The 27,798-nt window shown below is 42.3% G+C and overlaps 2 protein-coding genes across 2 annotated transcripts in view; one reads left to right on the top strand and one right to left on the bottom strand.

The window, feature by feature from the left end:
• FSAF1 (40S small subunit processome assembly factor 1) overlaps positions 1-18,340 on the bottom strand; it is a 37,516-nt gene extending 19,176 nt beyond the window's left edge. The window contains exons 1-5 of the mRNA XM_073627884.1: positions 18,155-18,340; positions 11,059-11,393; positions 8,443-8,496; positions 7,392-7,487; positions 5,363-5,449 (exon numbers count right to left, since the gene is read on the bottom strand). Of these exons, the coding sequence (XP_073483985.1) occupies positions 5,363-5,449; positions 7,392-7,487; positions 8,443-8,496; positions 11,059-11,393; positions 18,155-18,227 (645 nt within the window). The 5' untranslated portion in view covers positions 18,228-18,340. The remainder of the gene's footprint in view (positions 1-5,362; positions 5,450-7,391; positions 7,488-8,442; positions 8,497-11,058; positions 11,394-18,154) is intronic.
• Positions 18,341-18,343: 3 nt separating this feature from the next.
• The window catches only part of GNPAT (glyceronephosphate O-acyltransferase), a 76,076-nt gene continuing 66,621 nt past the window's right edge, over positions 18,344-27,798 (top strand). The window contains exons 1-3 of the mRNA XM_073627883.1: positions 18,344-18,591; positions 23,060-23,251; positions 24,745-24,921. Coding sequence (XP_073483984.1) covers positions 18,562-18,591; positions 23,060-23,251; positions 24,745-24,921 — 399 coding nt within the window. The 5' untranslated portion in view covers positions 18,344-18,561. The remainder of the gene's footprint in view (positions 18,592-23,059; positions 23,252-24,744; positions 24,922-27,798) is intronic.

Genomic DNA, 27,798 nt, shown 5'->3' with positions numbered 1-27,798 from the left:
ACAATCACATGGGATCACCGATCCAGCTAGACCCCAAGTTATGTCTTCTTGGACTACTACCGGATACCATCAAGGATAGGTCCACAATCACATTCCTCAGCGAATCAATATTCTATGCTAGAAAACTAGTCGCTAGGCACTGGATGTGCACAGACTCTCCCACCATACAGGTCTGGATTAGGGAGGTGAATGCGTCACTGCCATATAAAAAGGTTATGTACAAACACAGGGGGTGCCCGAATAAGTACCATAAAATATGGGATAAATGGTTGAATAATGCGAACACTTGTACTAATTAACCTAAGGTGTAGCTTAAAGGTCTAGTGAGCCGTTCACGACCACCCTGTGATACAATGCCATAGTGGGCCAAGTTAATATCCTCAATGAACGTTACAAATTTGGTTAATAATAAGGGGAATATGGGGAGGAAAAGTCACGCTATGATATCTGTAACCATATATGTACCTATGTACTTGTACACTGTATAGATTACACATACCTTCCTACGTTTAGTGGGAAACACCCTATTTTGTGATTGTACGTTACGCATTATAATTGTATGTTGACTTATTTTTTCAACAATAAACATTTTTTTTTTTAAAAAGAACAAGAAGCAGCTCACTTCCCCCGTAGAATGTTAACAGATTGGTCTGGCAAGAACGGCCTTTTGTAAGCCCATGCTGATTACTACTTATATTTTTTTCAGTACATTTTTGGATATAGTCCCTTATCCCCTCCAATAATTTACCCACTATTGATGTGAGGCTGACTGGCCTGTAGTTTTCAGGGATTTGTCTCTTTCCTTTTTTGAATATTGGTACCACATTGGCTTTTCTCTAATCAGCTGGTACAAATCCTGTCAGTATGCTGTCCAAAAAAATAGGATTTTTATAACAGCTTACCTATAAAATCCTTTTCTTGGAGTACATCATGGGACACAGAACCTTAAGTAATTACTTAATGGGTTATAGGCCACCTTCAGGTGATGGACACTGGTTATACCCAATCCAGGAAGTTCACTCCCTGTACAACCCCTCCTCCTTCCAGGAGCATAGCAGTTTTTGTAGCAAAGCAATATACTTAAATCCCCAAAAAGAGGGTGGAGGGACCTCTGTGTCCCATGATGTACTCCAAGAAAAGGATTTTACAGGTAAGCTGTTATAAAAATCCTATTTTCTTTATTGTACATCATGGGACACAGAGCCTTAAGTAATTACTTGATGGGACATCCCATAGCAATGCTACTTGAGGGGAGGGAGACACAACCCGGAGGGTACCCCCATACTTGAGGACTTATACTGCTGCTTGCAGCACACTGCGCCTGAAGGATATATCTACATACCTCCTTACATCCACCTGATAAAATTTTGTGAATGTATGCATTGAAGACCAAGTTACAGATCTGAGCCATGGAGGCCTGTGGCGCACTGCCCAAGAAGCGCTTACCACCCTAGTAGAGTGCGCCTTTACTTGAAAAGGGGGAATCTTACCCCTTAAATCATAAGTTTGAATTATAACTTGCCGAATCCACTTAGCGACAGTGGATTTCAATGCTGCCTGTCCTTTCTTAGGACCCTCTGGCAGAATAAATAAGACATCAGTCTTACGAATCTGAGCAGTTGCCTTTAAATAGATTTTCACTGCTCTCACCACATCAAGACAATGTAGTGACTTTTCTTCCCTGGAACATGGTTTTGGAAAAAACGATGGCAGGACAATATCTTGGCTCAGGTGAAAACCTGAATCTACTTTTGGCAAAAAGTCTGCACGAGGGCGTAACACCACTCTGTCCTCATGAAAAATCAAATATGGCTCTTTACAAGAAAGAGCAGTCAATTCCTAAACCCTCCTTGCTGAGGATATAGCAACCAAAAATACCAACTTCCTTGTCAAAAGGACTAAGGGAATATGTTGTATCGGTTCAAATGGCTGTTTTTGTAACACAGACAAAACTAAGTTCAAGTCCCAAGGGTTCAAGGGAGGTTTGACGGGCGGATTAAGCCGCGTTACCCCTTGTATAAAACCCTGGACTAAAGAATGTGCAGCAAGTGGTCTTTGAAATAAGACCGATAAAGCTGAGACTTGGCCTTTAATAGTACTCAAGGCCAATTTAATTTCTACCCCTAATTGTAGAAAGGCAGGAATTCTGCCTATGATATATCTCCGAGGGTGCCAACCCTTGGATTCACACCAGGAAACATAAGCCCTCCAGACCCTATAATATATAGTTGTGGAAGTTGGCTTCCTTGCGTTAATCAGGGTAGAGATAACTGACCCGGAAAGCCCACGTTTCTTTAGAATGTGGGTTTCAATAGCCAAGCCGTTAAATTTAGAGACCGTATGGAATATCGGTCCCTGTGAGAGCAGATCTGGCCATAGCGGGAGAGACCATGGGCCCTCCACTGCCATCTTTACGATTTCTGCATACCATGACCTTCTGGGCCATGCTGGTGCCACCAGAATTACCAGGTTTCTTTCCAGCTTGATCCTGCAAAGAAGTCGAGGCAGCAACTGAATAGGGGAGAATGCATAGATCAGTGAGAACTGATTCCATGGGGTCATCAACGCATCTGTTCCGTATGCGAGTGGATCCCTTGTTGAACCTGGACGCTAGAAGATCTATGTCCGGAGTCCCCATCTTTGTCAAACAGCCCGAAATATGTCGCAGTGAAGAGACCAATCGCCTGGGAATAACTGCTGGCGACTCAAGTAGTCCGCCTGCCAATTCCTTTCTGCCCAAGTTAGAATATGGTTCACCTCTCTCTGCGCTGAGAGAGACTCTTGGTGCCCCCTTGGTGATTGATATAGGCCACAGTTGTGGCATTGTCGGATTGGATCCTGACAGGACAATCCCGTAACCTAAAAGTCCAGGCCTTTAGAGCCAGACGCACTGCCCGAATCTCTAAGATATTGAAGGACAAGGTTCTTTCAGTTCTTGACCACTGTCCCTGGACAGTTGTCTTTTCTAGTACTACTCCCCAGCCTGAAAGTCGTTACCACTTTCCAGATGACTGGTCTGAAGGATTTTCAAGTGAGGGAGAAGGCTTTGGGACACTCTTGGGGACAGCCGCATTGGCAAGTCTAAAGCTTGAATTGTTTTGTTCCAAGCAGACTGGATACTGTTTTTCAACAGTCTTGAATGAAACTGGGCATAGGGAACTACTTCTAATGAAGCCACCGTGGTTCCTAGCAACCTCATGCAAAGGCGAATGGAGGGATCGCCTTTTGACCTGACCATCCGCACCAGCTCTCTTATGGAGTTGATGTTTGCCTGAAGCAAGAACACCTTTTCCTGTGCTGTGTCTATGATCAGAACCAAGTACTTTAGCCTTTTTAGCGGTATTAAGGAAGATTTCTCTAGGTTGAGAATCCAACCCAAACTTTTCAGATAGTTGGTTGTAGTGTGTATGCTTTGCTCCAAACGAGCCACCGACAGATCTTTTGAGCCTGGGTCTAACGGCGGAGGCCATTGCCACTGCTTAGAGGTGGAAGCCACCTGGTGCATGGGAAAGAGCCCGTTTAAATGAAGGGCGTTTATACTTTCTTTTGACTGGCAAAAGAGTACTTTTCCTGCTAGAAATTGTTTGGATATATTTGTCCAAGTCTTCTCCAAATAGTTGCTCCCCATGAAAAGGGAACCCGGTTAGGAGGTTTTTACATGGTGCTTCATCTGACTAATTTTTGAACCACAGGATTCTATGCATATGCACAAGCATAAGCGTAAAGCGGGACGCCTGGTGAATAGAATCTTTAATGGCATCTATGGCAAAGCATAATGCTTTTGGTAGTTCAGCCAATTCCTGAGCTTGTTGTGCAGGAATCTCTCTAAGGGCCTGTCTAAATTGGTCCTTTAGTGATTGACAGAAGCCTATTGCAGCGACTGCAGGCCCCTGCCAAGGAAAGAGTAGATTTTAACAGGGATTCCAACTGTTTATCTGTTGGATCCTTAAGCATTTGTGCATTGTCTACAGGACAAGTTAGGCCTTTATTCACACTGTAAATCGCAGCGTCAACTGCTGGTACTTTCCATTTTTTGGAGAATTTCTCCTCAAGGGGATAGAGAATAAAGAAAATCTCTTAGGAGGGAGAAAATGCTTATCCGGGTGATCCCATTCAGCAAAAATAAGCTGTTCTAGTAATGCATGGACAGGAAACGCATGCAAAGGCTAATAAGGTTTTAAGGAAACCCAAGGAAGAAACCAAGCTTTCAGGAGACTGCGTTAGGGGCAGCATGAAAGTTAAACGAACCATCTCTGTAAGAGTTTGTATCAGCAATTTCTCAGATTGTGAGGCTGAAAAAGGTTCATCTACCGTTGTTTCCTCCACAGAGGAATCATCGGTTTCCTGATCGACTGAGGGTAACACCTCATCCTGAGCCCACTGTTCCCCTTGCAAAGTTTCTGAAGTGGGGGAGGGGGATCTAGCACGCTTCCTATCCATTTGAATGGAGGATGCGATTAAAGCCGCTAATCTTCCTTCCAGACCCTGCAGGGAGGAGGAAAGGACATCTTCAGTCACGTATACAGGGGCTGAGATGCGAGAAGCAGTTGCACCATCAATTTGTTCCAAGCTTTAATACTGACCCCAATGATTTGGCACTCTGAATAACTGACCCAGAACAAGCATATACATAAGGTCTTTCAACAATTTTCCAACTTTCTGGACCTGCAAAGTTGCCTTAAATTATTGAAGCCAGAGGATCTGAATAAAAGCAACCCAGGCTATCTGCTTCTAAAATATTTTTTTTGCCCTTCAAGCACACTAAGGCTCCATTCACACTTAGGCGATTTAAATTGCAGGCTGAAGTGCCGTAAATTCTGCCCGCGATTCCACAATCGTGGCAAAACACGGGATGCGGTGGCACCTTAAACGCTGTGCGATTTTGCAGCGACTGTCGCATGACAAATCGCGGGATGCGTGTCGCCCAAAAGAAGTTCTGGAACTTCTTTTGGGCAACACGCGTCTCGTGATTTTTTTTTTGCGTAATTTGTCATGCGTCAACTGCGGCAAAATCCCTCTGTGCTTGGGGTGTCATTGAGAAATAATGGCATTGCAAAACGCGTCCTGCGGGCAGAATAGTGGTGATTCCGCCCGTGATTCAAATCGCCTAGGTGTGACCTAGACCTTGCTGGGATCCTGAACACATGTGGCAAGAAAAAGTAGGAAATGAAAGCAACATGAAAAGGTCTTCATGAATTAAAAAAAATAAAAAAATCTCCAGTGGCTGCTATAGATTGCAGCAATGTATTGGGTAATATGCAACTCCAACACAGTGATCAGCAGAAGGAGGGTAAAAATGGAGAGACTTCCCAATTACAAGATTATATTAATAGAAATAAACAGTAACTTGAATTTCACAAACCGTAAGGCTTCTTTCTTTTTTTGCTTGCTCCTGTTCCTTTATCCTCTCTTGATAAACTTTGTAGTTCACATATTCTCTTTTGGGGGGCTGGAAAGACAAAAAATAATTCCTAAGGATGCAGTTTTAGTGGTAAAATGTGAAATGCTTCATGAACTAAAGCCTTCGTGTCCACATTTTAAAATGTAGCAAATCAAATATTAAATGACCCTGAATCCCAATTTGAAAAAATGACTAAACGCACATGGAGATAATAAAAAGCAGGTATTCCACTACTTACAATGTAGAAGATACACAAACAGAAGAATCGTTATTATGCAATTCTTTTAACTGAATTATGTTGGAAAGTCCACAACAGTGTTAGCTGCTTGTGACTTTTAATCAATTACACTAATATTCTGCATGTAAAGCATAACACCTATGCTGCCTATAACAACCATAAAATCTTGATTTTGCCTCCACCAAAGCCTTGGTGGTAATATCATATAATAGGCACTTAGAGCATTAATTATAAACAGGTTATACACACCCCCCCCCCATGCACACTATTGCCGCATGTTAGCATGTTCTGTGTTGAAGGATAAGTTCACCTTTGGTAACATGTTACATCCATATTTAGGGTGTTAACATGTTACCAAAGAGTACCTGCCTGCGCCCCTCTGATCCCTTGCTTTAACAGCAGGCGCAGGATCTTCTCCCCACACCCACAATTTAACCACTAGCCTACCAGCCGGCGTCATTATACGGCGGCAGATCGGCTAGTTCCCACGAATCGCCATACTGGTACGTTGGCTCCTTTAAGAGTCATAGCGGGGAACCCGATACGTATGGCCAGCGGCCGCGATCACGGGCACGAGAGCCAGAACGGGGATTTGTGTGTGTAAACACACAAATCCCCGTTCTGACGGGAGGAGAGACAGATCTGCTGTTCCTAGTAATTAGGAACAGCGATCTGTCTCCTCCTCCAGTCAGTCACATCCCCATGGTTAAAAAGAGCGCGGTCGCGCAGGGCTTCATCCCCCCTTTTTAAAATTTTTTTTACAGAGTTATGTAAATAAATGAACTACAACTATCATCTTCTATTGTGGCAGAAGGCTTGAAGTTCTCAATGAACTGGGCGCTGGTGAGCGCTTTCCTAGTTCACTAAATCTTCCTGCTCTCCAGTAACTGTCTGCCCTTATGAAAGGTACGGGCAAGCAGCAATACTGAGATTCTGCAGGATCCTGGCATTGCAGCCAAAATCTGCTGATGGCAGTTGCAATGCTCTGCAGGCTCCAGAAAAAAAATACAAATAAATGCAGTTTTTTACCTGCAAAAATATGTTTATTATTCTCATTTTAAAGGGTGAACTTAACCTTTAAGACAGTCCGTTCATGTGAATGGACTGCCTACCTCACCAAAAAAGGGCGCATGTACAATTTGTGGCAGTGCACCACAGCACACAGTGCATTGCCACATGTTGCACCGTCCACCATCAAGATGCATAGCGGTATTATTTCAATTTCAAAGCCGCATGTCAGTGCGACTTGGCTGACATCTGTGTGACTTCATGCACAGATGTCTATGCAAGTCGCACCTGAAATCACCAAAAATAGTGCAGGAACTACTTTTCCAAATCGGTGCAGCGCCGCAAAGTCGTTGTCTCAACGATTCGAACAGATCCACTGCTGACAATAGGGTGCGACTTGTCATGCAATTTGGAGCTGTCAAACCGAATGACAAGTCGCACTGATGTGAACATGGGCTAAAATCTGGAAGCTGATTGATTTCTCTGCACAGCTGCACCAGATTTTGCACTCTGCACTTTGCGTATCTGCTCTAATCTTGCGACCAACTGATTTAGCCTTTAAAAAAAAAAATAAAAATAAAATTAAAGCGACTATAAAATGGTCCATACAAGAACTTGTGTATTGAAAGGATATACTGTTAACACATTTTCCCTTCATTGACACTATAAGAAATTGACTCTAGAGAGAGCATGGCCTCTCAATAAGAACATTAGATTAGCTCTAAAGTATCTGTCTATAGTTACCTTTGCTCCAAGCATAATTGCCCTGTCCTGTTCAAATTTTCTTTGCTTTTCTTTCTTGAAACCTGTAATACCAAACTTGTGAACCTCCAAACGTACCTGTGAAAAAAAAAAAAAAATCCATTTATAGAACATTTTGAAGAACAGCCAACCATAGCACAAGAACATTCAACCAGAAGAGAAAATACCCCAAGAACATTAGACTTTGCCCCATTCTCACAAAAGCTAGTTAAAGGATAAGTTCACCTTTAAAAAAAAAAAAATAAGCGCAAATCTTTTTGAAGGTAAAAAAAAAAAATGTGCATATATCTTTTTTTCTTTATTGGGAGCCTAGAAAGCTTTGCACCCACAATTCAGCAGATCATAGGTGCAATGTGGGGCTCTTGCAGACTCTGTTGTAAGCTGTCTGGCCATGTATCGTACAGCCAAGCAGTTACACGCTAACAGGAAGCATCAATGAACTACCACGGTGCTCAACAGAGCCCTGCTAGTTCATCAAGAACTACAAGCCGACAGCTGCAAAGGCTGCTGGACCTTGTAGTTTTCCATTCACAGAACTCAGCGAATGAATGACGCAGCCGGGCGGGCATAGCCACGTTCTTTCGTTCTTTGCAGATTGTGACAGAGAGCGGGGGGAGGGAAGAAGATCCCCCGCCACCTGTCACAACTAGAAACCCTGTGGGGGGTTTTAGCGGGGGCCAGTGGGAACACTGGGAACATGGGTGTAGCATGTTACAAAAGGTGAACGTATCCTTTAATTCCCACATAACAAAAGGTACATGCAGTTTCACTGAATAAATAGTTATGCAAAGACCCCTAAGATTTGCTCAGGTGATAAGAATGATAGCAGACCCTAATATTCAAGAATCAGTCTGGAAAGGACATGAAAAAAAAACAGCTATTTCTTCAGAACAGAAAAAAAAAATGTAGAAATCTCCAACAAAACGTGTTTCAAATTCTTTCAAAGTGCATACTCTACCCAGAGGGGATTTTTTTTTTCGCAATAAAAGGAGAGAGTTAAATAAAGCAAACATACATAGAAATATAAATATACCTTTTCAAAATCAAACGTCGGGTTTTTTTCTTCCTCTTTTGAGTCAATAATTATCTGTAAAGGGTAAAAACAAAATGTGATACATATAATGTATACATTTTTACTTTGATAGGTGTCTGGGTGAGCATCCCGGAACGTAGACAGTGTTTGTTTGGGGCAGCATAGCCACACACTTGTGAAATTGGGATAAGCCAAAACAGTGCTGCGCTGCCAATCATATAAATGTGCGGATAATAATAACAATAATAATAATAAATCAATTTTACCTGCAGAAACATGTGCAAAATACAATGTGCAAAACGTACAGTTTCAGTGCAAAATAGGGTGTAAAATTACACCTCCACCAAATTGCTGCTAGCGCCTGATCAAATGAATAGAACGGCGCTGTGCTAATAACACATAAAATTGTCATATTTCAATTGTATAAATAACAGGGAAAGTCCAACGTGACAAAAGTCTTCAAATCAAAGACTTCACCAAATAGTGCACAACAAATAAAAAAGAGCTGGTGCTCTCCTCCACCTCTATATCCTACCCGCTCACCTTAAAATCTGACTCCTGTTTTACCAGCAGGTGAGATACAGCAGATCCCCTCTGGGGGTAATCAATGAATCGGCCCGGCGTGTAGCTCCTAATCCCTCCATTTCACCCTCTCTCTCTTTACAGGCTTGACCAATCTTAGATCTCTCTCAGGTGACTCCGGTACAACACAGGAGAAAAAGAAAAAAAAAAAACACCAGATCTAGTGCTCTCTGTATGCCAAAGGTTTATTTGTCCAGATAGAAACAACAAAAAAATACTCACACTTAAGCAGTGCGGGCTAAGGATGCTATGAACAGCAGGATACTTGCGGGATGACGTCACCACTGCAACTCCTCCCCCCTATATGCGTTACGTCAAATGGGCGTGACTTCTTCAGTAAGGGACCTTGCTGGTAAAACAGGGGTCAGAGTTTAAGGTGAGCGGCTAGGATATCGAGCTGGAGGAGAGCACCAGCACTTTTTATTTGTTGTGCACTATTTGGTGAAGTCTTCGATTTGGAAGGAACTGAAGACTTTTGTCACTTTTAAACGTTCACTGTTATTTATTTATACAATTGAACTGTGATCATTTTATGTGTTATTAGCGCAGCACTGTTCTATTCATTTGATCAGGCACTAGCAGCAATTTGGTGGAGGTGTAGTTTTTACACCCCATTTTGCACTGAAACTGTACGTTTTGCACATTGTATTTTGCACGATTTTTTGCAGGTAAAATTGATTTATTATTAATCTTATTATCCACACATTTATATGATTGGCAGCACAGCACTTATATATTCAACTAATGTGAAGTGGACACGTTTTCTGTGTTAGCAGCAGCCAGGTGGGGGGGGGGGGGGGGGGGGTATTTTGTAAATGTGCACCTTTGTTGTTATTTTGCACAGGTTTTTTAATATTTGTTGTCACCAAGTTTAAGTCTATTTGCGCTTGTGCGCTTATAGAAACTCAGTTTAAAATTGGGATAAGCGTCTGTATCTGTGCAGCTGCTTCACCCCCATACACTTAGGCTGGCCATAAATTATACAATTTTCTTGTACAATTTTGCTTTGGATTTACCACTTTGGATTTGTCACATATGGGCAGTGCAAACACTTCAATTTTTAACTGTTAACACAGGCATCGTTCGAAAATCTGTCATTTGGAGCATTCATTTGTTTTTCGTCCAATTAATGTGCACATATACAAAAAAAAAAAAAAAAAAAAACTTGAGTTTTCAGGGAGAATATTTTTTTTTTTTTTCCCCCCTAAGGAACAGGTTGAAAAACTTCTGCCAAATGAACAATGAATTGAAAGGCTAATGTGTTTCTCGCCTGTTAAAAATTGCACTGTTTATATGTGACAAAACGGAAGAAAATCTTAATTACTTATGTCCACTGAACAATTTATCATTCGAAATTTGGTCATTACTTTGGTCAGCACTATCGTTTGCTCTCCCGACCAAGTGTTCGTTGTTCGAAACCTAGTTTGAAGATTTTTCATATAGTATATGGCTAGCATTACCTTTCAATTTATCGTACCATCAGCAGAAGTTTTTCAACCTGTTTCTTTGATTTTTTAGCTCTGAAAAGTCAAAAACATTTTTCTATGTGTGCCCATTAACTGGATGAAAAACAAAGGAACGGTCCAAATGACAGATTTTTTGTCTAGTGTATGGGGACCATTATTGTGCTGTTAAAAATTACATTGTTCGCACTGCCCATATGTGACAAAATGGACAAAAAACTGATTAATATGTCCAATGAACAATTTATCATTTGAAATTCGGTCATTACGTGATGCACAATCGTTTGCGGTCACAGCCAAGTGATCGTTATTCAAAAACAAGTTTGAATGATTTTTCATATAGTGTATGGCTAGCAATACTTTTCAATTATCGTTCATTCGGCAGATGTTTTCCAACCTGTTCTTTTAGTTTTTTGCCTCTGAAAAGTCAAAAACGATTTTCTATTTGTGCCCATTAACTGGACGAAAAACAAAGGAACGGTCCAAATGACAGGTTTTCGAACGGTTTTTCATCTAGTGTATGTAGACCATTACACTTTTATGTTCCTTGGAAAGTTACACGCTCTCTTACCTTGGAATCTGCATCTTGCACTTCACTGCTCTTGGCTTTCTTTTTATCTTTACGACTGACAAATGTTACAACTTCAACATGAGGTTTTGAGACCGAACTACTCAGGATGTCTGTGCCTTTCGGCTGGCTGAGCAGTTCGTCCTTGATAGCGTTAAAGAAAAAGGAAGGATTTTTCTTTCCCCGTCTAGAGCTGGGAAATTCTAAAGTAGGGAGCGGATGTTCCCTCGAGCCATTCACTTCTTCTGCTTTGATATCGGGTGAAGCGCCTTCACTCTGTTCTTTACTGTTCTTTACTTCACTAGATACAGTCGCTTTGGTAGGCTCGAAATCATCACCTGCAAATATCAGGAAAATATACAAGTACATAAAAAAAAAAAAAAAACAACAAAAAAAAAAACAAAAAAAAAAACAACAAAAAAAAAAACAAACTCTCTGATCTGCTACAATATCCCCTTGCCTACTGATCACAAATCAGCTTTTACTGGTAGATCCAATCTGCTGAAATAAAATGTGTTTGTAATGGATTACTGCAGCCTAGTGTTCTTTGTACTGGATTATTAATCAAGCTTCAAATAGCCCATTAATTCTAAATGCACACAGTTTAATTTACATTGTTCCTGCTTTTTCTGTACATGGATGATGGTACTGTAATTATTTTAATTAAAAAAAATCAATCTCTCTCTCTCTCTATATATATCTAAGAACCTTTTTCCCAATTGATATGCAGATGTCACATGACCCAGCTATTTCCCAGCGTGTTTGCAGGGAAACATGAGCTTCTAGTCCTCTGCTGCGGGTCACATGTCCCAAAGAAAAAAAAAAAGAAAAAAAAAGAAAAAAAAAAAAGCATTTAATACACCATGCATTGATAGTTTTTTATGATGTGGGTTTTTGACACTGAGGGTCAAGCATATGAAACACAAGTATGACCAAAACATTCCTATCGGACCGAAGACAAATCACAGGCCAGTTTTGTCACCGCAATCATAACACATAATGCCAGCTAACCTGGCTGTCCTGGATCATTGCTGCCACCGAAAGCGATCCATGCAAATCTATGGAGCCGCGCGATTGCGATGCGGTATTTACAAGCTTACATACTGCCACCTTACCGCCTGTCAAACGCATCTGAAAAGCGATCCATTGTGGATCACTTCTTATAAGGGTGGCAAGGGCTGCCACACATGTGAATAAGCCCTTAAGCTTCAGCAACATTCTTTGAACATGCATTTTGGGGTACATCCAATTCGTAATTTACCTGGCCCCCAACTCATGTCAACAAGTAAACATTGCACTGTGGTGTACTACATTGATCAATAATGGGTCAGATACTTTTTTTTGGCGTGTTGAAGCTGGTTAAGGGTTACATAGTTAGTAAGGTTGTTAGTAAGGGTCTACAGAAAGTGAAAGGGCTGCTCAATGCCACGCACATCGATGCATGGTAAAGTGCACATGGAACAGTGTGAATGGGCTCTAGAAAATCCCATTGGTATGTTAATATCTCCTGATACTTACTACTTAAAAATGTCTCTTCTGTTGAGCAAAAAAAAATACAGAATAAATTACTTAAAAGCGAAGTTTGGGATATATAAAAAACATTCATGCATACTCACCTCCATGCTGCTGTATCAGTCTAATGCTGCAGCTGTCCCCCGCTGGCTCTAAGCCTGAGAACTGAGTAATCATATGACCGTTGATCACGCAGTTCTCGGTCAGCTTAGAGCAATGACTGCCAGTCACCACTCTCTGTCAATGAGGCAGCTGAGTGGATCATGACAATATGGCCAGGATTCTTCCAGAGCCTGGAGAGGCTTTGACGTCAACTAATAGCAGAAAACAGCGCGCTATTTGCTGACTCTGGGTCACAAGAGAGCAAAAGTAAGTGCACTCCTGTGACCCAGAAGAGACATATGGCCAAGAAAGCTTTGGCTTCTCTTCTCCATACTTCTCTTTTAGGGAATGAGAATCTATTATTCCCCAATGGTATTATAACTTAGAATCTTCCCCCTAGGAAAAATTAGGCTGGCTTCAAATCTACGTTGTGCGGTAACACATGCCAGCAATGGTGCCAGTTTACGCTAATGTCCTATTTGAACAAAAGCAGGACTGCTGCAGTGTGATTATGAAAGGGAAGTATTCAGCGCAAACTCCCCTGTCTATCCATGTCTCCATATTGTCTTTTGCTGAATAATCAGTTTGAACCCCCCCCCTCCCAGCATTTCTAGCTGTGGCCATCTAGAGTAAGGGCAGAGGATTTGTGTAGCATTTACTTCCCGGAATCCATCTGCCCTTAGTACATGAATGTAGGCAGCAGGGTGTGCTTAGCTGAAAAAACGGCTCCTCCTTTTCTCCAGATTAAAAAAAATAAATGCCCATGAAGACTTGGTGTAGGCCAAAAACCAGGCAGCAACTGAAGAAATGTATATATATAAAAAAAAAGTCTAAAAACAAGTAACTATAATATAGCTTCCTATTTATTTACTGATGTTAACAGTATTATGGCTCATTTACACTTGCTTTGGCTTCAACACACATTAAAGCGCCTACTGCTTCAACATGCTTTTATGATGTGTTTTTGATGCTACGGTGGAGCGTCGGGGATGCTTCCCTGATGATCTTTTGAAGCTTTGTTGAAGCTTGGCAGGTGTGTGTGGTGATATCTCATACCTGCAATTTCTCCAAAACAAAGCGAAGCTAAAGCTGAATTAAAGCCTCTCAAAAGCTCCAAGTGCTTCAGGCAAAATTTGTCATAGACTTCTGTGGAAACTTTGAAGACGCTTTGAAGCACCACTAAAGCGACATGGGGTGTAATTTATAAAACAAAGCAAAGCAAACGCAAGGTGTAAACGGGACTGTAAGCTAACCATGTTATTTAGTGACAGGGACTTTGGCTGGCATTCAAAGAGCTTTAACAAAGTCTATCCGAAGCCTTGTTTTGAAGCAAGTGTAAACTAGTCCTTAGGATTAAAAATAGTTCATGTTGGTTGAGAGAGTGAAGTTCCACTTTAATCCTAAGGGCTAGTTTACACTTGCTTCAAAACAAGGCTTCGGACAGGCTTTGTTAAAGCTCTTTGAATGCCAGCCAAAGTCCCTGTCACTAAATAACATGGTTAGCTTACAGTCCTGTTCAAAGCCTCCATAGAACTCTATGACAAAGCTCCCTTGAAGCACCTGCGGCTTTTGAAAGGCTTTAATTCAGCTTTAACTTCACTGCGTCGCTTTAACTGACAATTGCACGGTCGTATAATGTTACACCAAGACAAAATTTACATCCTTTTTTTCCCCACAAGTAGAGCTTTCTTTTGGTGGTATTTGATCACCTCTGCGATTTTAATTTTTTGCGCTATAAACAAAAAAAAAGAGCAACAATTTTGAAAAAAAAAAAAAACCACAATATTTTGTACTTTTTGCTATAATAAATATCCCCAATTTTTTTTTTTTAAAAAAGGCAAATTTTTTCTCAGTTTAGGCGGATATGTATTATTCTACATATTTTTGGTAAAAAAAAAAAAAAAAAAAAAAAAAATCGCAATAAGCGTATATTGATTGGTTTGCGCAAAAGTTATAGTGTCTACAAAATAGGTGATATATTTATGGCATTTTTATCATTTTTTTTTTTAATATTAGTAATGGCGGCGATCTGCGATTTTTATCATGATTGCGGACACTTTTGACACTATTTTGGGACCATTGTCATTTATACAGCGATCGGTGCTATAAAAATGCACTGATTACTGTGTAAATGACACTGGCAGGGGAGAGGTTAAACACTAGGGGGCGATCAAGGGGTTAAGTGTCTCCTAGAGAGTGATTCTAACTGTGGGGGGGATGGGCTCACTACAACATGACAGAGATCACTGCTCCCGATGACAAGGAGCAGTAGATCTCTGTCATGTTGCTATGCAGAACAGGGAAATGCCTTGTTTACATAGGCATCTCCCCGTTCTGGCGCTCCGTGACACGATCGCTACAACTAAAGTGACATGGGGTATAATTTTTGAAGCGAAGTCGAAGCAAAGCAAAAGCAAGGTGTAAACAGGACTGTAAGCTAACCATTTTATTTGGTGACAGGAGCTTTGACTGGCATTCAGAGAGCTTTAACAAAGCCTGTCCAAAGCCTTGTTTTGAAGTAAGTGTAAACCAGCTGTTAATGTATGTTGAAGCCGATGCAAGTGTAAATGAGCCCTTACTCCACTTTTGTGGAAAAAAAAAAAAAAAAAACACAAAGAAAAAATATAAATATATAGTATATACAATTACAAGACAAGTCATATTGTAATTGAATGTTATTAAAATGACCTTTCCTTTTCAATCTGCAGCTCTGTAATTTTCTGTAGCATCCAATGCAATATGGCCACCTGGAGGCATTCTGTACACAGATGGTGTACAGAACACCCCCCTGAAATGTCATTTCCTGCTTGTGTGATTGGCTTACTTATTTTCCCAGAAGTCTGTACTAAGATACAAATCAGATTTCAGGCATCCCCTGCAACAAAATGTTCAATTTTAGCGAGATACTCCCAAAGGGAAATCACAACTTAGGCTCCTTTCACACTTGAAAGTTGCGCAATTTTGCCGCGGCTTGAAGCAATGCCTGTGTAATCTTGAGGTCTATGGACCTAAAGCTGCATCAAATATGGAATGAAAGTAGTGCAGGGACTACCTTGAAGTCGCACAGATATAAATGGTACTCATTGGAAATCATGGGGTACGACTTGTCAACCGACTTTGCATTCCCAAGTCTCAGGAAAAGCCGCACAAGTGTGAAAGGGGCCTAAAGGGATTCAGTCTAAGCCACTTTCCTCAGAGCCCTGCAGGTGCAGCAGCTGACTGATAACTATAAAATCACTTCCATAGAGATTCACTTTCCTCATAGACACAAACAGCTATTTCTTCAGAATAACAAAAAGGTAGGTAAAATGCACAAAGTTTGTTAAGATCCCTGCAATGTACATATCCAGAAGAAAATGTCTTTTCCTCAACTACACACGATCGGATTTTCGCCAGGGAATTGTGTGATGACAGCCTAAAATATGACCGTTAGTACGCTCCATCAGACAATTGTTGTCCAACTTTCCGCCAACAAATATTGGATAGCAGGCTAGTAAATTTTCGGTGGACAACAGTCTGTTGTCAGATTTTCCTATCGTCTGTACACAAGTCCGTCACACAAAAGTCCAAAGTACAAACACGCATGCTCAGAATCAATGCTCACCAACACGACATTAGCAGAAGGTGCCCAAATGGTAGTGCTCAAGAGCTGAAATTCCTCGTAGTACATCACTACGTTTGTGTTTGTTGGCCGACAATTATGTACCGTTTGTATGCAAGACAAGTTCCTGGCACACGCCCTTTGGACAAAAGACTAACGCTTTGTTGGCCAACAATCCGATCGTGTGTACGAGGCTTAAGTCTAGAGGGAGATGAAAAGGCTATAACTCCCGTTATGGGAATCAAAGAGGTGGTACTTCACTGCAGAGATCTTTTTTTTTCCCCATTATGGACAGATTTAAGCCTCGCACACATGATCGGATTGTTGGCCTTGTTGGCATTGTTGGATTGTTTGGACTTTCGTCCGAAGGGCGTGTGCCAGGAACTTGTGTAACGTTTGTATGCAAGACAAGTTCCTGGCACACGCCCTTCGGACGAAAGTCTGACGCTTTGCTGGCCAACAATCCATCAGGTCCCAGAAGATCGGCTGGTCAATAGGAGAGCGCAGCACAACTCGCGCATATGCAGTGCACACAAGGCCGTGAAGCTGTAAGCTGTCACGGCCGGGTGCCCACAGTTACCATGATGGCACCAAGGAGAGGAGCTAGCCTCCAGGTGGCCACATCGCTGGACCGTGGGGCAGGTAAGTGTCGGTTTATTAACCACTTGCTTACTGGGCACTTACACCCCCCTCCTATCCAGACCAATTTTTAGCTTTCAGCACTGTTGCACTTTGAATGACAATTGCGCAGTCATACAACACTGTACCCAAATGAAATTTTTATCATTTTTTTCTCACAAATAGAGCTTTCTTTTGGTGGTATTTGATCACCTTTGTGTTTTTTTTGTTTGTTAAAAAAAAATGTAAAAATACCGAATTTAAATTTTTTTTTTTAATATTTTGTTATATAATGTTAAAAAAGGTAATTTTTCTCCTTTATTGATGTACGCTGATGATGCGGCACTGATGGGCACCGATAGGTGGCAGTGATGGGCACTGATCGGTTACACTGATAGGCAGCACTGCTAGGTGGGACCGATTGGCACCACTGGTGGGCATTGATAGGTGGTACTCATGGGCATTGATAGGTGGCACTGGTGGGCACTGTCAGGTGGCACTGGCAGGGGGTACTGGCGGCACAATTGAGGCAGAATTGCCTCTTTCTCTTCGGGGCCGATGTCCCTTTCTGATAAGCCGGTGATCGGATTTTTTTCTCCTTGCGCTGTCAGCGTGAGGAGAAAAAAAAAAAAAACGATCACAGAGCTTTTGTTTTGATCATGTGATCAGCTGTTATTGGCTGACAGCTGATTACATGGTAAGGGTCCGGGACCGGCCCCTTACTCAGATCGGTGATCACCCGAGTCTCAGTGACTCGGTGATCACAGCGCATGCACAGGGGAAAAATTCAGGTCCGCATTGTAGCCGTCATTCGGTGTCAAGTGGTTAAAAGTCAGCAGCAATGCTTTTTGTAGCTGCTGACTTTTAATGAACTAAAAAATGGGTGGAACACCACTTTAAGGTGGGAATGAGGGACACCTACCAGCAAACGTATGTAGGCATAGGATACGCCCCCTACCACACCCCCTTAAAGGAGAATTAACCAAAAAAAAAGTTCATTAAATCCACAAGGGCTTTTTTTTTTTACCATTACTATTCCCTTATTTTGGCTTTTAAAATTTACAAATGCAGCAATTTAGAATTTGGATGAAAGGTTTAGCACTGGGAAACACTTTTTGAAAGATAAAAAGTGCATTTTATAACAACTATATGGATCAGACCAAAATGAGGGACATTACTCCAAATCAGGGACAGTCCCTCGAAATCAGAGACATTTGGGAGCTATGCTGTGGCACAGATCGATGATCAGGAGACTTTCTCACTTACCGAAATCATACAGGTTAGTGAGCACAGAATCCAGCTGATCCTGAACATCTCCTTCCTCCTCTCCCCCTGTCATTGTACCGAGCTAAGATCTGATCCAGCACATCAACACAAACACGTGTTGCAGGAGATAACCGGAAGTCCCGGATCCGTGCATTCATTGGGTCACCAGCAGCTAGGCGGAAGTCCGCGATCCATGCCCAATCTCGGTCCCCAGTACACTCGCTGTCTATGTTTATCCCGCACGGCTTCCGTAGCTGTCAGAATGGCCCTCGCCTTGCCAGTTGGGGTGATCCCCGCCTCTTCCTGTGCCTCTGTCTGACCACTTCACCCGGCGTGTGTGTGTAGAGGAGAAGGGGAGGACGATGATCACAGAGCCGAGGGATCGCTGAAGGGGAATAGTGGCAGAAATGGAGGCAGCTGTGGGCACCCCGTACTCAGTAAGTTGGAGGAATGAATGAGGAGATTTGATCCCCCTGTGGGAGTTGTAGAAGTGTTCACTGGAGTCAGATTGGAGAATCCTCCTCTATATGTGTGTTAAGTCTTCCCATCACACAGCATGCCTGGACAGAACAAGGATTTAAGTGTTACTAAGCCCAGGACCCTGCATTCACTATATCTGGTCTCCCACAGAACGTGGAAATGCAATTATTTTAGTAAATATCAACTGCTAAATACATTTTCTCTTCAGCAGTATATAGCAGTCTTGTGACTTCTATTAGTGTCTTGTTAAAGTTTATAGGAGGAGTTTTCATTCTACTCTGACTGTCCCATGAGGCTGCATGATGCCTGACCCTCTGTCTGAACAGTGCTGATTGGCCCTGTGGCACTGTCCCAAGAAAAAGAAAAACTCTAGCAATACACACCAAATGGAGCATGTGCAGAGTGCCCCCCAAGGCTCTGCACTGTCAGGAGATGGATTGGGGACTGTGGGTGAAAGGGAGTATCAGAGAGACAGGATCAAACAGTCTTTTTAAGCAATTGAAAAGATTAACCCCTTAGGTTCCACAGTGAGTATAACAAGCATGTTTTACTGCATATACAGACTGATTTTACTATTGTGGGTTTAGTAACACTTTAGGGATTACCCCTGTGTTGTAGCCTGGTGTTGGGCTCATGGTTCCATCCATTAAAGTGATTTGAAAGTACCGCTTAGTATTCGGATCGGTGATCTGTGTCCAATGGACACAACGGTCACACAATCACATTGATGTGCGCAGGAGGCGCAGATCTGAGCGAACATACGAGTACATTCCCTCCAAATCGATGTTTGCCCCACCAGGGTGTTTGTATGAAGTGGCTAGGTGGGAATCGGTTAAATAAAAAAGATGTTATACTTGCCTTCTCCATGCAACAATATTGCACAGAGCGGTCCCTTACCTCCTCTTTTGGCAGTTCCTGCCAGTGCTGTCATCTTCTTTACGTGCCACCTTAACAAGGTGTGTGCCAGCACTCCCGAGCTGGGCTGTGTGCATCCATAGATACACACACAGTGCTGGTGAGCCCCGCCCCCACTCCCTCCTCACGAGAGTTTGACTGACAGCAGCAGGAACCTATGGTCCGTGTCCTGAAAGCAGGAAGAGAGGAGCTTTGCTGGAGCAGTGACAGGAGCCAGGTAAGCCTCATGCACACTAGGCTCTTCTGAACACTTCTGACAGAAGAAAACCGCATTTTTCAAATGCATTTAGGTGTGTCAAGAATTTGGGCGTTTATTCAATTTATTGGTCAGAATAGTCATTTATTCTGGCCTTTGAAATGAATGAATGCTCGGGAACTAAACGCATCTAACGTTTAGGCGTATCGGGCGTATTTTCTGCTCAAAAACTCCTCTTCTGTACGCGATTTTGGTACGTTCAGATTTCTGCCCCTAAACACCCCTGCCTCTAAATCAGGGGTGTCCAAACTGGGGCCCCTTGGTTGCTCATATCCGGCTCTTGGGGCACTATTCATCCCACAGATATGATACACTATTCTGCCCTCTGACACCAAAAATGGGGCATAATTCTTGCCACTGACATCAATGATGGGGCACTATTCCTTCCCCTAATACCAAAGATGGGGCACCGTTTTCTCCCACTGAGGCCAGAAAAATGTTCCATTCCCCCTGGCCACAAACCAGCCCCTCTAAAGCCTGAAGAACAGTAAACTGGCCCTTTGTTTAGAAAGTTTAGAGACCCCTGCTCTAAATGCTTGTAAATGCCCATGTGTGCATAGACACATAGGCTAACATAGACGGGCGTTTAGGGGCAGATAAAAATGTCGTTGGTATTCGACAGCTGCAGTATGCATGAGGCCTAAGAGTCTAGGGATAGAACTGATAGTGGGCTGTGTTTTTTTTATTTTTATTTTTTTAACTTCATGCATCAGGGTAAAAAAACATTTAAACTTTAGAATCATTTTAAAGGGTATGGTTGGGGGCGGTAAAACACAATGAAATGAAGCCTAAAGCCTAGTACAAACCCAGCAGGGCTGAACGAAAAAAAACCTGACAGCTCAGGAGGAGCCGCTGTACAAATTGATGTTAGTACAGCGATCCCCCCCTGTTGTGATATTGTGTTTTGACACGGGGACGCCCCCCCCCCGCCAGAACACCGCAGTCAGCACTCTCAGCCATTGGCTGACTCCAGTACACACGGGAATGTTGGCCGGTTTCTATTGAACTGGCCAATGCTGCCTGACATTCGCCCCGTGTGTACCAGGCTTTACACTTCTAGTTGTTTCTTTGGAGCAGGTTTGTACACAGGACTGTATGGACAGTTTGACATTGTTTAGAGTAGCTTGCAATGTGTAACTATGTGTCGTTCACACAGGGAGTATCTACAGTATGTGTACACCCATCTTCTCCCACAGTGTTTTTGCTTACACATGATTGGATGATAGAAATCAGCAGAGTTTCCCCTCAGTTTAGAGCTTACCCTCACATCTAGCGCAAGTGCACTTGTGGGTGCAATTGCAGTGCACAGTATATTTGTCTTTAGTAAATCAACCCCAATGCATATCTGTGGTCCAAAAAACCCACCTGCTGTATTTTGTGCCCTACACAAAGCATGTGTTTCATGCTGCGTGTGTTGAAGTGACATGGGAGTAGTTGGATATGTGTGCCACTGAAAATTAAAGTGTTACTAAACCCAGGACCCAGCATTCACTATATCTGGTCCTCCACAGTACACAAAACAGGGAAATGTTTTAGTAAATATAAACTGCTAAATACCTTTTCTTATCAGCAGTTAGAGCAGTCTTGTGACTTCTATCAGTGTCTGGTTAAAGCTTGTAGGAGTTTTCATTTTCCCCTGATTGTCCTATAAGGCTGCAGGACCCCTGACCCTCTGTCTGGACAGTGCTGATTGGCCCTGTGCTGATCACGTGCACTCTCCAAAGAAAAAAAAAAACTCTCTAGCAATACACACCAAACTGAGCGTGTGCAGCTTGTCCCCAAGGCTCTGTTCTATCGGGAGTTGGATTGGGGACAGTGGAAGAAGAGTAGGATCAGGGAGACAGGATCACACAGCCTTTATACACTATGTAGAGGATTAACTTTATAGGTTCCACAGTAAGTGTAACAGGCATCCTTTACTGCATATACAGACTGATTTTACTGTTGTGAGTTTAGTAACACTTTAACCACTTACGGACCGCCGCGCGCCGATATACGTCCTAAATTTGAAGAGGAATATCGTTGTTATGGCAGCAGCTAGCTGCCATAACCCCGGTATTCTCTTCTTCGGCCGGCAGTCCGCTTTCAGATAAAAGTGGTCTCTGCGGCGGTTTCGCTGCAAAATCACTTTTATCGGCGGTGGGAGAGGGGCCCCCCCTCCCGCCGCACTCCGCAGCTTACCGGATCTGACGGAGGGGCGGAGGCGATCAGATGTTTCCCCTTGCTGGGTATGGAGACGAGTAAGGGGAAGATGACCCCCACCCGTCTCCATAACATTGCAGGGCGGAAGCGACGTCAAAACGTCACTTCCACCCGTAGCTCTTAAGGGACATTTTTTTTAAATTACATTTTTTTTTTAAATTGCATTTTAGTGTAAATATGAGATCTGAGGTCTTTTTGACTCCAGATCTCATATTTAAGAGGTCCTGTCATGCTTTTTTTCTATTACAATAGAATATTGTACAAATGTAATAGGAATAAAAGTGACACGATTTAAAAAACAGTGCAAAAAATAAAAGGTAAAATAAATAAGAAAAAAAGAAATACATTTTTAAACGCGCCCCGTCCCGCTGAGCTCGCGTGCAGAAGCGAACGCATATGTGAGTAGCGCCCGCATATTAAAACGATGTTCAAACCACACATGTGAGGTATCGCCGCGATTGGTAGAGCGAGAGCAATTATTATAGCACTAGACCTCCTCTGTAACTCAAAACATGCAACCTGTGGCTATGGAGATTTTTAAGGGAAAAAGTTTGTCGCCATTCCACGAGTGGGCGCAATTTTGAAGCGTGACATGTTGGGTATCAATTTACTCTGCATAACATTATCTTTCACAATATAAAAAAAATGGGCTAAATTTATTGTTGTCTTATTTTCTAATTCAAAAAAAGTGTATTTTTTCCAAATAAAGTGTGCTTGTAAGACCGCTGCGCAAATACGGTGTGACAAAAAGTATTGCAATGACTGCCATTTTATTCTCTAGAGTGTTAGAAAAAATAAATGTATAATGTTTGGGGGTTCTAAGTAATTTTCTAGCAAAAAAAAAACTGTTTTTAACTTGTAAACAACAAATCTCAAAAAGAGGCTTGGTCCTTAAGTGGTTAACTGCAACGCACATACACCATGCTTTGTTGTAGCGCATATTACCATGTCCTACAACACTGTGGCTGAAAATTCAGTGTTCAACTTTTCACAAGACTTATAAAACGATTTGTTAAAGTCAGATTTTACCTGCTATTTATTCCGCTTGACAGCAAAGGGAATTCAGAAACAAGAAAAGGGATGTCTTTGAAGATATACTTGAAGAGCGTCGACAGTCAAGTGACCTGAGATATGCCATGAAATGTTTCTCACCTGTGATCTACAGAAGTCTCACACCATGCAAGCCAAGTGCCCTGAAAACCATGGTCTTACACTCCGAGCAGCTGCAATACGTTATCAAACAGGTTTTTAGGATTTTTTTATTTTACTACAGTTTCTTGAGCGCTATTGTTTCCAATGCTCCTGCATGGCTTATGTTATTTCAAGCAGTGCTGTGTAACATACGTTCACCACTTCAGCCCCGGATTTGGCTGCTGAATGACCGGCCATTTTTTGCGATCCGGCACTGCGTCGCTTTAACTGACAATTACGCAGTTGTGCGACGTTGTACCCAAACAAAATTGACGTCCTTTTTTTCCCACAAATAGAGCTTTCTTTTGGTGGTATTTGCTCACCTCTGCTGTTTTTTAATTTTTTTTCGCTATAAACAAAAAAAGAGCGACAATTTTGAAAAAAAAATGCAATATTTTTTACTTTTTGCTATAATAAATATCCCCCAAAAAATATATAAAAAAAAGATTTTTTCCTCAGTTTAGGCCGATATTTATTCTTCTACATATTTTTGGTAAAAAAATCGCAATAGGTGTATATTGGTTGATTTGTGCAAAAGTTATAGCGTCTACAAAATAGGGGAGTTTTATGGCATTTTTATTATTTTTTTTTTTATTAGTAATGGCGACGATCTGCGATTTTTATCGTGACTGCGATATTATGGTGGACACATCGGACACTTTTGGCACTATTTTGGGACCATTGTCATTTATACAGCGATCAGTGCTATAAAAATACACTGATTACTGTGTAAATGACACTGGCAGGGAAGGGGTTAACCACTAGGGGGTGATGAAGGAGTTGTGTGTCCTAGGGAGTGATTCTAACTGTGGGGGGGGGCTACCTCGGAAATGACAGCGATCATTGCTCCAGATCACAGGGAGCATTGATCTCTGTCATTACACAAGGCAGAACAGGTAACATAGGCACTTCCTCGTTCTACCTCTCCACACCGCAATCGCGAGCCACCAGAGAACATCTAGTTCCCGGGACCTGCGGGCATGCTCCTGGCGCAAACGCGCCCGAAAGGTGGCAAATTTAAAGGGACGTACTTGTACGCCCATTTGCCTGCCTGTGCCATTCTGCCGACGTACATCTGTGTGCGGCGGTCGGCAAGTGGTTAAAGTGATTCTAAAGTAAAGACTGACGTTTTTTACCTTTTAATACATTCTATCCATTAAGGTAAAAAAAAAAACTTCTGTGTTCAGTTCCCCCTCCAGCTGTACATAGCTTCCTGAAAACATCACAGCAACCTGCCTCAGTACCGCTTTCAAGAGCCCTAAGCCCTGATGCAAGCAGTGGTTTGGCTCTTTAGAGGATCTGTGCAAATAGTGCAATGCCCTGATGGGTAAATGTCGGGTGCAGTGAAATCAGAGAAAGTAATTTCAATATAGCAGAGGAGCCTGTACAGTTGTACATGGCTAAAGGTAAGGCTGGAGTTCAGTGTTAATATGTTACTATACTTTGTGCATCATTATTGCTTATTATATGACCTTCATGATCTCGCTGCAAAGAGGCCATGTTTGATATGTGTAATATATGGGATTCTTCTGTATTTTATCTGCAGATCAGTTTGGAATCTGGAGAATCATGCGATGTTATTCAGGATCAGGCAGCTGATATCTTAGATGAAATGGGTCAAAATTTAAATCTTGCAGCTGTTCGAATGTTTGCTCTCACCTTGAGCAAGATCTTCAAAACCCTATTCCAAAAAGTTTGTGTCAACGAGGAGGGCATACAGAGGGTAAGTGATCTTTAAAGAATAAGGCTGGGTTCACACTGCAGCACAGAGCGGCTCACAGCAGGGGTCCGATGCATCCCTGTTCACCGTTTCAGGACCGATTTCAGTCTGAATTTTTGACTGAATTCTCCTGACATGCAAATTGGAATGCGTGGAAATTTGCATCAGTGTGAACCCAGCTTCATTCAATTCCCTTTATAGTGCTGTATTGCATATTATGATTTGTGACTCATTTTTGCTTGGGAATGCCTTAAAGTGATTGTCAAGTCTCATTGTTTTTTATTTTATTTTATTTTTTTAATAAAAATAACAATGTTATACTTACCTGCTCTGTTGCAGTGGATTTGCACAGGGCAGCCCAGATCCTCCTCTTCTCGGGTGCCTCTTCGGTGCTCCTGGCCTTTCCCTCCTGTTGAATGCACCCAGCAAGCAACTTGCTATGGGGTAGCCGAGCCAAGCTGCAAGCTCTGTGTGTCCATTCAGACACAGAGCTACGGTTCAGCCCCGCCCCTTCTCTCTCCTAATTGGCTGACTGACTTTGACATCAGCGGGAGCTAATGGCACCGCTGCTGTGCCTCAGCCAATCAGGAGGGAGGGTCTAGGATGGCTGAGACACTTGTGGACAGAGATGGGGCTCAGGTAAGTATTAGGGGGACTGATACACACAGAAGGCTTTTTATCTCAATTTATTAAGCTAAAAAACCTTCTGACTTTACAAGCCCTTTAAGCCGGCCATAAGTGGTTCAAATCTCCGCTGGTTCACCAGGAACTGATTCGATCCATCTATGGGCAGGCTGAGTGTACCCAAGTCCACTTGGGTACTACCAGCATGTCAGATTTCTAGCATGCGATTATTGGCAGCGGCTATAGCCACTAGAAATAGTCGTATTCTCCTGATAGCGATGGCTCCCTGTGCCCCCCAGCCAGTACAACACAATAGCTTTGAGGAAGGGATTCCCTCATCAACACTGACTGTGTTGGTGGAATCGAGTGCTTTTCTTTCCAGCAACCATGAAAATTACATAATGTATGGCCTACCTTAGTCTAAGTTTATACTTGCTTCAAAAGCATGCGTTTCATGAGCGTTTTTGAAGCTCCACGAATGCCTGTCCAATATTGTGTGCTTTGTAGCGCCCAGTGTTGTTCACATGGTTGCGTTAGCATTGTGACGTGGTAAAACTGACCCGATGTGTCATTTGAAATAAAAGAAAAACACTTGCGCCAACAATAGATCAATGCAGCTGCTATTTCAAATCGTGAAATGGTATATAGCTGGAAGAAAGAAAAGCACTCGTGTGTGATCCCTGTGTACAAATAGCGCTTGTAATGTTAGACATATTATAGTATGTAGTAAGTATTACTTACTACTGTGAATTGTGGCAATAATATGTGCTCCAAAAAAATCGTAACAAATTATCAGACAATGGTTAAAACCAAAGCAAACATTAGTGTGACAGTATTCGGCCCCAAATAACTGCAGGCAATTGGTGAAAACCAAAAACAACTAGTGCTCAGTCCCAAGTAATTATATGACGTACAGCCAATCTTCAACTTGAGATAAAGTGTCTTGTGTTCTCTTCAAAGTAGTAAAAAACTCCTGTGCCACCAATTCACCACATATGGTACATAGATCCCCACTCACCAGATGTAGTTGACCCTCTTGTCATATAATAATAATAAAATAAATAAATAAATAAATTTGTTGCGCCAAACATGTGAAATCACAATTGAAGTGACATAAAATGCAAATGAAAATTAATATTAGAAAAGTGAGCATTCAGAAACTGTCCATAAGCACAGATAAATAAGTGTAACAAAAATTTAAAATGAATACAAAAAAAGAAAAAGAAAATATTGATGAATGGATGAAAAAGTGAACAACTAAAATAAGTTCCAAAGACTATCCACCTTCACCGAGAGGGAGGGACGAGGGAGGAAGAGAGAGGGTCTCAATCTGAAGAGAGGGAGCTCTGTAAGTGGGAACCCTTACCAGAACAGGTGGACCCCCTCAAGAGCAAGGTCTGATACACAGGCTCTCTGCGGGGACTGTTGGGTTTCCGACACCTCCGAGATCCTCCAATTACGAGCAGGAATCACTTCAGCGAGATACGGTAAAGAACAAGCAGAGACTCCAATCTGGAAACATACACTTAGACTCAAAGCCGCAAGTGTATTAGAGAAGGACTCCAATCGTGAAGTAAGTAAAAACAAGCGGTAACAACTGCAATGTAACAAATACAAATAATACAGCCTGCAAGCTAAAAAATAGACAAACACCCGTGTTCCGGGGTCACATGTGGCGTGATGGCGTCAGCGCATAGCGCCGTAGTTCTATGAGTCACAATATGGCGCCTAGACGAACACGGGGCTTGGTTGCAGTTGTGTGATATAAAAGTGATGGATCAGCGCATCGCCCGTGCCCCAGGAAGACGTAAGGTATTACCAAACATGTAAGGCGGTGCTATGCGCTGATGCCATCACGCCACATGTGACCCCGGAACACGGGTGTTTGTCTGTTTTTTTAGCTTGCCGGCTGTTTTATTTGTATTTGTTACATTGCGGTTGTTACCGCTTGTTTTTACAAGCATTAAAGGCTTCCCTTTTTAAACGTTACTTCACGATTGGAGTCCTTCTCTCTTCTACCCTTGCGGCTTTGAGTCTAAGTGTATGTTTCCAGATTAGAGTCTCTGCTTGTTCTTTACAGTATGTCGCTGAAGTGATTCCTGCTCGTTATAGAAGGATCTCAAAGGTGTCAGAAACCCATCAGTCCCTCAGTCCCCGCAGAGGGCGTAATGTGCCTGCGTATCAGACCTCACTTGAGGTCTTGAGGGGGTCCACCTGTTCTGGTAAGGGTTCCCACTTAGAGCTCCCTCTCTTCTG

The sequence above is a fragment of the Aquarana catesbeiana genome, linkage group LG04 (genome assembly GCF_042186555.1).
Source record: "Aquarana catesbeiana isolate 2022-GZ linkage group LG04, ASM4218655v1, whole genome shotgun sequence".
Lineage (NCBI taxonomy): Eukaryota > Metazoa > Chordata > Amphibia > Anura > Ranidae > Aquarana > Aquarana catesbeiana.
The sequence above is the reverse complement of the archived record's forward strand: the minus strand, read 5'-3'. Positions and strand labels throughout refer to the sequence as shown.